At 34.1% G+C, this 13,014-nt stretch overlaps 1 protein-coding gene and 1 pseudogene across 1 annotated transcript; both read left to right on the top strand.

Annotated features, from left to right (window-relative positions):
- The first annotated feature begins 44 nt into the window (after positions 1–44).
- On the top strand, positions 45–1,780 carry LOC146956550 (putative aspartic proteinase GIP2). The gene has a single exon (XM_085729409.1). The coding sequence runs from the start codon at positions 255–257 to the stop codon at positions 1,557–1,559; it is 1,305 nt and encodes a 434-aa protein (XP_085585535.1). The 5' UTR covers positions 45–254; the 3' UTR covers positions 1,560–1,780.
- Positions 1,781–6,715: 4,935 nt separating this feature from the next.
- Positions 6,716–11,557, top strand: LOC146956549 (putative aspartic proteinase GIP2; annotated as a pseudogene).
- The last annotated feature ends 1,457 nt before the right edge of the window (positions 11,558–13,014 follow it).

The raw sequence follows: 13,014 nt of genomic DNA, 5'->3' as shown, positions 1-13,014 counted from the left end.
CCAGATAATATAATCAAGGCAACATCACGTAGTCGTGTTAGATACAAAGAAATGTGGCAATCATATTTGACGTTTCTTAACATCTCAAGTTGTTTTTGACTTAAACGCCAAATTCTTTAATACTATGAACCAAATCAAAAGTGGCAACTCTATCAATATCCTATCCAATTCCATGTATAAATAGAGATGCCTCAACACCATTTTCTCAAACTCAATACCATACACTTATACACTTACATCTTTACTCTCTAACCATGGCTTCCAATTTTCAACACTTCATTACAACCCTACTCCTATTTTTCTTCATTTCACCCACTTTCTCTCAACAATCTTTCAGGCCAAAAGCCCTAGTTCTCCCAGTCACAAAAGATGGCGCTACAACAAACCAATACAAAGCTCAAATCAACCAAAGAACCCCACTAGTCCCACTGAACGTCATCGTCGATCTCGGTGGCCAATTTCTATGGGTTGATTGTGAAAACAAGTACATTTCCTCCACATACCGCCCTGCACGGTGTCGCTCAGCCCAATGCTCCCTCGCCAATTCCGACGGCTGTGGTGATTGTTTCTCATCACCAAAGCCTGGCTGCAACAACAACACCTGTGGTGTCACCCCGGACAATTCCATCACCCACACCGCCACCAGCGGTGAACTTGCTGAAGATGTTTTATCAATCCAATCCTCTAATGGCTTCAACCCAGGACGAAATGTCGCAGTTTCACGCTTCCTATTCTCATGTGCACCAACTTTCTTACTAAAAGGACTTGCAAGTGGTGCTTCTGGCATGGCTGGTCTTGGAAGAACCAAAATTGCTCTTCCATCTCAACTAGCTTCGGCTTTTAGCTTCGATAGAAAATTCGCTATTTGTCTTTCCTCTTCAAAGGGAGTTGTTTTATTCGGGGATGGACCTTACGGTTTTCTTCCCAACATTGTTCTTGATTCAGACTCGCTCACATACACACCGCTTTTGATCAATCCTGTTAGCACAGCTTCTGCTTTCTCACAAGGTCAGCCTTCAGCCGAGTATTTCATCGGCGTGAAAACAATAAAAATCGATGAAAAAGTTGTTTCACTTAACTCAAGTTTGTTGTCTATAGACAACAACGGTGTTGGTGGAACAAAGATTAGTACGGTTGATCCTTACACCGTTTTAGAAGCTTCTATTTACAAAGCAGTTACATACGCTTTCGTGAAAGCGTCTGCTGCAAGAAACATAAAGAGGGTGGATTCGGTTGCGCCTTTTGAATTTTGTTACACTAATGTGACTGGGACACGATTGGGTGCAGCTGTGCCTACTATTGAGCTCTTTTTGCAAAATGAAAATGTGGTTTGGAGGATATTTGGTGCAAATTCAATGGTGAATATAAATGATGAGGTTTTGTGTCTTGGATTTGTGAATGGTGGTAAGAATACAAGGACTTCAATTGTGATTGGAGGGTATCAGTTGGAGGATAATCTTGTGCAATTTGATTTGGCTGCTTCTAAATTGGGATTTAGCTCCTTGCTCTTTGGACGACAAACTACTTGTTCTAACTTCAACTTTACCTCCACTGCCTAGATGCCTTTTTCCCAAATCAGCATTTTTTTTATACTCTATCAAGTTTGAATAATTAGTGTTTCCTTTGTTTATAATAAATTGCATTGAAATTCATGTATGGTTTGACAAGGAGTGTAGTTATTTGATGTAAACCAAAGAATGTATTTTCCCCTTTTTATACAAATGGTTGGATATATGTATCTACTATTGAATAATTTGTCCAAGACTAAAACCTAAGCAAATACTGTATTTGTTTTTTCATTGATTATAATTATGCGTTAATCTTTTAATAATATGTTCATATTGACTACTTTGGTGCATCATATATTTTTTACAATAGTAAGTTGGATTTTATTTTATAGATTAACCTAAAAATAATAATTAATGTTACTCAAATGATATCCTTTGATTAGTTTGTGTTCTATCTTGGTCGCTTAATGTTACTCAAATGAGTCTCTTCCATCAATAGTTAATTATATCTCAGTCACTTTTGATCTCTGTTTTTTTTTTTTATGATCAAACTCAAAAAGGATTTGAGAATCATCGATTTTGAGATTTGTACGATGACCAAATAAAAAGATGATTTGGTGTAGCAATTAATTTTAGGTTTTTGAGATTTGAAAAGAGTTTCAATAGTGATCAAGCCAAAATTGGATTTGGAGTGACAAACACAAACAACCTAATTCATTTTATTTATTTTTTATGAAGAGTTTAAGTTTTGTTTGATGTTATAGAGTAAAACCAATTTAGGTAAGAGTATTGAAAAGAAGAAAATATTTCATTCAAAATAAAAAGAAATGTTATGGCCATATCCAGCTTAAGGGATTAGTTTCTTCAGCTTCACACAGAGGATAACCGATTCACACACAAACAAATAAATTTTAACCAAAAATAATAATAAATAGATTTGAAGTTCGAAGATCTCAAGGTTTGTTTTCTATACAGTTAAGAAAAACAATTTAATATGACCAAATGAAATCTTTTTTTAACCGAGTAATCCAAATCGAACCGAGTCACGTGTGACTATCTTCCACATATGCAGGCCCGGCTCTGAGGGGGTGCAAACAGCTCAAACGAGCTGGGCCTCCCCCAAGGATGGGCCTCAAATTTTTTTTATTTTTATACCTAGTACTATATTATCCTCCAATAAAAAAAATTATTTCAGAAACGCGTTGTCGCTCAAACTCTGTTTCACGCTCTTGTTGCTCATCACCGATTCACAAACAACCATCATCACTAATCAAAATCATCAACTGATTCACATCATCACTCATCAGGCTTTCCTTCTTCTTCTTCCTTCTTGACCAAATCATCACTAATTGTAGACTCTCAACTCTCAAGATTTCAATCGGTTTTCCCCTTTCCAAAATAGCACTGTTTGGTAAGTAAATAAACTCTCTTTCATTAATTTGAATGTTGAAATTGCTAAAATAGAGATTGATAGAGATTTGTTGAATGTTGAAAACAACACTGTTTCAAATTTCAATCCCAATATAAGTGCTATTACTGAATGAAATTAACCTCAATATAATTATACTTCAATTTGAAATAGTTTTGAATTTGAAACAGTGTTGATAAAGTCGTGCGTTAATTGAAATATATAGTTGCTTTCAACATATATACATCAAATATAGTTGCTGTTGCTGTGACTGCTTGACTTCTGTGCTGCCAGCTTTGTGGGTTTTTTGTTGTTGTTGTGACTGCTTGGTTGTTGTGCTGTCAGCTTTGTGCGCGCATGGCTTTTGGTGGTTTTGTGCAGGTTTCATTTTCTGTCCTCTTGTTTTAGCCTTTTAGGCCTATTAGAATTAGTTCCTCTTGCTTTTGGTGTTAGGTGGGGGTTCCTCATGTATACAGTAGTCTTTTTCACCTATGGGTGTACCGCATATATACGGCACCTTGTATTTATCTTTTAAAAAATATAAATAGAACATTGCTCTTTTAAAAAAAATACGTTTTGATTTTATCACTGACCTCTTTTCATTCCCTGAGTCGAGCCTCCGAATTCTCAGGGACGGCCCTGCATATATGATAATGATTTGTCTCGAATCAATCTAAACTACACTGCGAGCACCCTAGTATGAGTATTTACTTTGCCACGTTGCCAATCACCATTAAGAGGTGTCATATTACTAGACCTTGCACCCGTGCTGCCGCACGGGTCATATTGATGGCAAACAAAATATTCAATTATACTGTTAATTCATAATCTATTTGTGCAAATACAATGTTAAAAATAATAATACAACTTAAAAATAGGTAACAAATCATGCTGGTACATTACGAAAAATTTCCTTGTAAACAACATTGTATTAGGATGATTTGAATGATTCAAAAATTCGCCGCAATCTAAAATATGAGAACCATCTCCACCATATACTAACAGATACATGTGTTTCTTTTGTTGAAACTGACATTAAATATATTGTCGGTTGGTTAGTGATGACAGATGGATACGGCGTGATAACTTATTGTTTGGTTACTGCACTGATGGTGTGGATAATGAATGGTGATAGTGAACAGAGAAGTGAGAGAGAGGGAGATGGAACAATGAAAAAAAATGGTGTATTAAAGTTGAAAAAAAAGAGATGACATAGATAAAGTAACGTTTTTGGAAAATGAAAAAGAAATTAAAGTGGGGGACACAAAGGTAATTGTGAGATTTGAATTAGGTTTAGGGTTTTCATATTAGTGAGTACAAATAAATAAATTGTGATTCACTACATATCAGTTATTATGCTTGGAGTGGTGACAATTTTCAAGGATTCATCAGATGAGTGAATTATAAAGGGGGAGTGAGTTATGTAAAACCACCCACTACACATTAGTTATGCTTGGAGCGTTACCTGTTTTCAATGATTTATGAGATTATGGAAAACAGAACATGAAGGGCAACAACAAAGACACCTATTTATAAGAAGAGAGTGAGAATTTGAAAGTTATCATAAAAAACCACCCACGATGCTTGGAGTCGTGGCTATTTTCAAGGATTTATCTAAACCCACTACACATCAGTCATGGTTGGAGGGGCTATTTTCAAGGGTTTTCAAGCAACAACATTGTACGTGTTCAGGGTCAAGACTATATTTTCAAGGATTTATGAAAGGCCACGACACATCAGTCATGCTTGGCGTGACTATTTTCTAGGAACAACATTTGCACGTGTGTTCAGGCTGAAAAAAACTACCTAAGCAGTGTTTAAGGATATAATAACAAAAATACGTTGAGGTGGCAATTTTCCCTATTTTTTAGGACTAAATCACTATTAGAAATTATAACCATTGCCAATCCAAACCTATATCAGAAAACGTGAAGACTGTATATTTGAAAATTCAAGGATTGAGAAACAATCTTAATTGAATTGAAAAATCATAAAATCCCCAAATTTTGAAACCCTAATCACTATCCAGAAAATCAAAATGAATAAAATAATAAAATAGCATTGATATCAAAATTAGCTTAGTGATCATACCATTAATAAGTTATCATGGACGAAATATGCATCAGAATCATATTTTTGCGGAGAAATCGAAGGAAAAGGGGGAAGAAAGGGATGGAAATGGCCGATTTCTGGGTTGAGATCGCATGAATAAGGGGAGAACATGACTTCAGAACCGTATAACGTTAAAGTCGAGAAGGAGAGGAAAAGAGATTAATTGCCTTTTAAAATGTCTGTTTGGTATAGGATATGCATTAGTGGAAGCGATATTATAACACTAAAACAGCTACTGGTCAAGTGGTCAAAGCGCTTGGATGGAGGCAATGGATTGCGAGTTCAACTCCCGGCAAAGACATTTTTCAGAAAGATTTTTTAAACCTCTCAAAAAAGGCAGGATTAGGGTTAATTAAAGTGGGGGACACGAAGGTAATTGTGATATTTGAATTAGGTTTAGGGTTTTCATATTAGGCATGCATTGTGAACCTTCGTATTATATATTAAGATTAGGAGAGCCTGAAAATTCTATGCGCATATAAAGCGCGTATCATCTCTGTTTCGCTATGAATTCAGATTTTTTTACTGTCATCGATTCCGCACGTTTATACAATCAATGATTGTTGGATAGAGATAGACGATTCAAATTTTAACACAATTTTAAACTTTTTCATAAAAAAAATATTGAGTTTGAAATATGTATCGGTCAATTTTAATCCAACAACCATTGATACACTTATACATGAATGTGTGTAATTGGTGTCTGCTAGTAATCCAAATTCGTTTAGCTCTTCCATAATTGAAGTTGAAAGGTTGAAGTTCAAAGGTGATGCTCACTGTTCACCACCACTTGTGTATCACGTTAAGATTCACCCGTATTTTTTGACAGAATGATATAGTAAAGAATGATAAATTAACGCTTATGATTAGTATCTTATTAACCAATTATAGTTAGTGGAGCAAGTAAATGAGTAAAATATAATAAATAAATGAATATTGATGGGTAAAAGAATTAATGTTTCAAGGATATTATATATTTTGACAATCAATTCGAGACAAAAACTTATTTTAAAAGAAATGCCTATAATGAGATGAATGAATCATTAAAGGTAAATTCTTATGTAACTTAGAGTTTGTTGGTTGGATATCAGTATCTCTAGGCAAAATCTTGTTTAATATTCAAATTTATTTTAAAATAAATTAAAAATATTACATTGAATTATTAGATGAGGGCAACATACTCAATCAAATTAGATGAGTATCATTGCGTTTATCTCATAAAAAACTAAAAATCTTTTAAGTTTGACCAAAAAACTAGTAACATGTCGAGATATTGTAGGCAATATCTTTTTCTCCTATTAGATACAAAGATAATCTTTGTCTAACATACACAAGTAAAATGGTCTTGTACCATGCAGTTTTTACAATTTGATCAAAAAGTCATATTATTTTTCATTTAATTTAATGATGAGTTTTCCTGATTTAGTGGTGAAAACTAATTTGTACATGGTCCAATATTTTCTCATTTGTACACAATAGTTTTTTTAGGGGTTGTACACCATAGAATTGGCCACAAAAATAATGTAGCAATCATATTTGACGTTTGTTAACATCTCAACTTGTCTTTGACTTAAGCACCAATTCCTTAGTGCCACTCACATTAATGAATCAACAATGGCAACTCTTCCCACTCAATTCCAATATCCCAACAATCCCAAGTATAAATAGATCTGCCTCTGCATCATCCTCTCCAACTCAACATCTATCTATTTTCCATATACAGTGTCTCTAGCCATGGCTAATACCAACTTCCAACACTTCATTTTCCTTCTCCTTCTACTGTTCTTCACTGCACCAACTTTCTCTCAACAATCATTCAGACCCAAAGCACTTGTTCTCCCAGTCACAAAAGATAGCGCAACAACACTACAATACATAGCTCAAATTAACCAAAGAACCCCACTAGTCCCACTAAACCTTGTCGTCGATCTTGGCGGCAAATTTCTCTGGGTCGACTGTGAAAACCACTACACTTCCTCCACATACCGCCCTGCACGGTGCCCCTCCGCCCAATGCTCCCTCGCCAAATCTGATAGTTGTGGTGATTGTTTCCATCACCAAAACCCGGCTGCAACAACACTTGTGGCCTCATTTCGGACAACACCATCACACACAGCGCTACTCGTGGCGAACTAGCTGAAGACGTTTTATCCATCCAATCAACTAACGGTTTCAACCCAGGACAAAATGTAGTTGTTTCACGCTTTCTATTTTCATGTGCACCGACTTCATTATTACGAGGACTTGTGTTGGATCTTGTGTTGGGGGTCTGCTGCAATAACTTGACCAAGAAGATGATGAAGATGAATACGATGAAGTGTGCACATAAATTCCAAAGATTTGTTGTATATCTTGATTGTTGGGAAGATGCTGTTGTACTTGAAACCTGAAAAGATTAATGGTTATGCATGCAAACTCAAAGCGTATGGGGTTGCCATACTAACCTTTAGGTTCGATTCGCCCCCACCAATAACTGTATATTGGATGCAATAAGGAATAACCGGCGAATCCCCTTCAGGATACTATGAGTTCCTTGATGTGTATTGCACAACCACACCAAGCGTATCTCCTAACAGTATTTTACAGATTTATGGTTCCAGCAATTCACTCATGCATTAGAGAATTGATGGATGATTTAGAGTAAGAGAATTAGGGAGAATTATTTTGTTAATGCAACAAAATTTTGTCCAAAGTTGTGTGTTTTTGTTCTTGTGTATCCAACTAATGCCCAAATGCCAAGCATTTATAGTGCATTATATGACTCTTCACATGAGAGAAAACACCCCTTTGACTTGAATCAATGTTATGATTCATTAGGCACCCCTTTGCCAAAGGTTATGAGCATATACACTTGAATCAATGCTATGGTTCATTAAACACCCTTTTGCCAAATGTTACAACCATATACACTTGAATCAATGTCATGGTTCATTATCTATCAATAAATAATAATGTTCCAATGTATATGAATGATTCCCATGAAGAGTTACAACTTTTGGTTCTAAAGTGATTCCATTATTTTGGAAATCACCAACAATCCCCCACCATTTTCAAAATACTAAATCACATAAATCCGGAAATTCCATGCCTTCAGATAATGGTATCTCGCGATTTGAACCATTACTTAGTAAGTTAAGTTTTCGCTCATTCCCAAATAGTATGGTAGGCAAGCTTTGAACCAACTATTCATTAGAACAAGTGTGCATAACTTACACATAGAATCTCGGTACCATTGATAAAGAGACTTGTAAGATGACACATTAAGAAGGCCTTGTGTCATATATCCCTTTTCATGAGAATTTAAGAGTCAAACCCTTGAACTCTGAGAAGCGGCCAAACTTCATTCTCACATAGGTAGACTATATCGGAAATGCCCCATAAGTATGCATTCCAGCAAATATATGTTATATGTCCATTAAGAGGAAAACCTCATCCTACCCTTTTTCTTCTTATGGTCCAAGTACTTTTGCCCCTTGGGATGTATCTATTGTCAAGTACTTCAATTACTCTAATAGTGTACTTTCACCATTGAACCCAAGACTTGATGCTACTCAAGTGTGGGTTGAGTTTCCACTTTTGGTAATCAATTAGATTTGGGTTTGTACCACATCCCTAATAATGTCTTCAATGTATTCAACATCATTTCCAAAGACATCATTCCTTGTCAATCATTTCGTCAAATAATTGCAAGATTTTCTTTTAACTTTTATAAACTTTGAATATTCAATTCTTCACATAGATTTTGAATTCTCATAGCTATGTCTATGGATCAACTTATATACTCTTGATAGTATTCACCAACTATCATCAAACTATGACACTTTTGTCAATTAAGTATATTGTAATAATACACAAACTTTTATGTCATTACACCTTTGCTATAACAATATTTAACATGCATTTCAATCTGAACTTCAACTTTTCTTTTATATCTAACCAAGATATATCATACATTGAATGCATTAAACATACATAGCAAAATAAAACTTGATCATAAAAGAATGTCATAACCAAACTTCATAAGATGAGATTAAACTTGCAAGTCATATATTCCACATAAAATTAAATATAACACAAATATTTTGATTTTAGTTATCATATAACTAATACATATATCATAAATTCATTGTGTTAAATTCAAGTTTATGTTTAAATATGTTCAATACTAAATTTCAATAAACAATGACATAGAAGAATAAACAATGAACCAAAATCATTAATATTTTCTATGACTTTCTTCCATGAACATATATCAACTTACAATAATTCAAAACATACCCAAATTATTTTAATATCATGATAACAAGAAATTAACCATTACTTTTCATATTATCATGTACATATATTATCAACACAATATTAATGATAATAATTTCTTACACAAAGTAAATAATATCATTAAATCAACCACTTGATATTTTGACAATTTATCTACACTACTTTCATAAATAAAATAGTGTTTAAACATTCTTAACATATTACAATACTCATCAAAATTCATATACTTGAACAATTTCTAAATCATGTATATATATGTCACCACATGTTAAATCTAACATATTTATATTTACTTAGATACTATACACATGCATTTAGAACACCAAATATTTCATAATAGGTAATGTAATCAGTTATATGCACATTATCTCATGTTCAAATTAACATTAAACAGATTTCAAACGATAAATTTTATACATATCAAAATTTATCATGCATATATTATCTACAACCACCTGTAAATTTATCACAAACACATCATATATGAAATATTTATCCATAAATTTCCATAACGTATATTCATAAAAGGAATTTGTTTACCGTTCACCGTAGTCATGGATGAAAATGTAAGCTTTCATCTCTCCCAAAAATTGCAGCCTTTAATCACAAGTAAATCATAAATCGAACCTAAAGATTGTTGGAACTTGTGTTGGGGGTCTGCTGCAATAACTTGACCAAGAAGATGATGAAGATGAATACGATGAAGTGTGCACATAAATTCCAAAGATTGTTGTATATCTTGATTGTTGGGAAGAGGCTGCTGCACTTGAAACCTGAAAAGTTTAATAGTTATGCATGTAAACTCAAAGCGTATGGGGTTGCCATACTAACCTTTAGGTTCGATTCGCCCCCACCAATAACTGTATATTGGATGCAATAAGGAATGACCGGCGAATCCCCTTCAGGATACTATGAGTTCCTTGACGTGTATTGCACAACCACACCAAGCGTATCTCCTAACAGTATTTTACAGATTTATGGTTCCAGCAATTCACTCATGCATTAGAGAATTGATGGATGATTTAGAGTAAGAGAATTAGGGAGAATTATTTGTTAATGCAACAAAATTTTGTCCAAAGTTGTGTGTTTTTGTTCTTGTGTATCCAACTAATGCCCAAATGCCAAGCATTTATAGTGCATTATATGACTCTTCACATGAGAGAAAACACCCCTTTGACTTGAATCAATGTTATGATTCATTAGGCACCACTTTGCCAAAGGTTATGAGCATATACACTTGAATCAATGTTATGGTTCATTAAACACCCTTTTGCCAAATGTTACAACCATATACACTTGAATCAATGTCATGGTTCATTATCTATCAATAAATAATAATGTTCCAATGTATATGAATGATTCCCATGAAGAGTTACAACTTTTGGTTCTAAAGTGATTCCATTATTTTTGAAATCACCAACAACTTGCAGGTGGTGTTTCTGGTATGGCCGGTCTTGGAAGAACCAAAATCGCTCTTCCATCTCAACTAGCTTCTACTTTTAGCTTCGAAAGAAAATTTGCTTTTTGTTTTTCTTCTTCAGATGGTGTCATCATCTTCGGTGATGGTCCTTACAGTTTTCTCGCTGACAACGCTTCTCTCCCTAACGTTGTATTTGATTCAAAATCATTCACATACACGCCGCTTTTAATCAATCCTGTTAGCACATCTTCTGCTTTCTTGCAGGGAGAGCCTTCAGTTGAGTATTTCATCGGAGTGAAAACAATCAAAATCGATGGAAAATTGGTTTCACTTAACTCGAGTTTGTTGTCTATAGACAACAAAGGTGTTGGTGGAACAAAGCAGTTACAGACGCTTTTGTGAAAGCGTCTGTTGCAAGAAACATAACTACGGAGGATTCATCTCCGCCTTTTGAATTTTGTTATAGTTTTGACAATTTGCCAGGGACGCCATTGGGTGCGGCTGTGCCTACAATTGAGCTTGTTTTACAAAACAATGTGATTTGGAGCATGTTTGGTGCAAATTCAATGGTGAATATAAATGATGAGGTTTTGTGCCTTGGATTTGTTAACGGTGGTGAGAATGCAAGGACTTCTATTGTGATTGGAGGGTATCAATTGGAGAATAATCTTTTGCAATTTGATTTGGCTGCGTCTAGATTGGGCTTTAGCAACACGATCTTTGCACGTCAAACTGATTGTTTTAGATTCAACTTCACCTCCACTGCCTAGATGCCTTTTGACAACTCAATGCCTTTGAAGTTTTGAATAATTAATGTTGCCTTCATTATAATTACTTTGATGTTTATGTTTGGCTTTACAAGGAGTATGGTTTTTTGTTATTTTTATTGTTACTTAAGGAGTATGGTTTTTTTTTTTTGTGGACAGGGTTTGAACCCGGACCTTATATATATTATGCATTATCTCTACCAAATAAGTTAAGCTCACGAGGAACAAGGAGTATGGTTTGTTTTTGGTAGTGACCGGGGTTTGAATCTCGGACCTTGCATATTTTATGCATTGTTCCAACCAGATGAGCTAAACTCACGAGGACAGCATGGTTTGATGTAACCTGAAGTATCTCTTTCCACTTTTTATACACATGGATTGTTTTATATAAATCAAATATATGTTTACTATATATATATATATATATATATATATATATATATATATATATATTAAATCCTTTAATAATCTCTCGATGTCTGCATCATATATTTTTGACATAAGTAAAGTAAAGGCATTTCTTTTAGAAAAAAATTTGGTGGACACCTCATTAGATGGATACACCTTGAGAGAGAGAAAACATAAGAGAAAATAATGTGATGGATCTATGGATGGATGAATGATAAGATAGTAAGAGATAAAATGAAACGTTGAATTGGTGCCGAAGAATAAAGGTCGCAATCATAGCATTGTTGTTTCTTTTACAATAAAAAATAGTATGGATGCATGTTCAAATATATTGGCTAAACCACATTTTGGTTCTTTTTTTTGTAGGTACAAATACATGTTGGTTCCTTAATTAGGTGCTTTTTAGGTTTCAAGTTGATACGCTACATTTTAAAAGTTCTAAGTTGATCCCCATGTTACTAATGTTACAATAAGACAATCCTTTTAGTCAAATTTCCGTCTAAAACACCTACGTAACTAACAAAGACGAACACACATATATAACTTTCAGGAGTGCCACATGATATGTTTTAGACAACGCTAACTTAAAATTTGATAGGAATTCCAAATTGATGTTGATGCCGACATCAGTAATATAAAGGACCAATTTACAACTTTTTAAACGCAGAGGATCAACGAAAAACTTAAAATAAACGTAAAGTTTCAAACATGCAATTTAATCAAATATATAAATGAAAAAAAAATTTAGTGCTACCTTCTCTTATTAAAGAATAACACCCACAATATTTTCTTTTATTGTCTTAAGGGGTTCCATATCATTCACTCCTCCCATAGTAAAACTTATGCCATGACTAACAAATTCATGATTTGTAATGATACACCTATACTAATTATAATTAATTTATTCATTAATGATTGATATTACTCATTTTACATTTGAAAAGAATTGCTTCATCTAGAGGAGTCAAATCTCTCTCCCAAATTCTATTCTCCTAATAATCTTCCATTGTCATATTCACCCAAAGCCAACATCAACTTTTTCATGTGAATCAATTTAAGTACCTCTTTTTTCTAAGACCGTTTTCAATGAGAGGGTCGTAAACATTTAAGACT

This window comes from Medicago sativa, chromosome 1 (genome assembly GCF_051527215.1).
Source record: "Medicago sativa cultivar Bolivia chromosome 1, Bolivia_mono, whole genome shotgun sequence".
In the NCBI taxonomy this organism is placed as follows: Eukaryota; Viridiplantae; Streptophyta; class Magnoliopsida; order Fabales; family Fabaceae; genus Medicago; species Medicago sativa.
Note: the sequence above shows the minus strand (reverse complement) of the source record. Positions and strands in the feature narration are given on the sequence as shown.

Bases quoted from the DNA above. Each gene is read 5' to 3' on its own strand.
- LOC146956550 (XM_085729409.1), top strand. From the start codon at position 255: ATGGCTTCCAATTTTCAACACTTCATTACAACCCTACTCCTATTTTTC.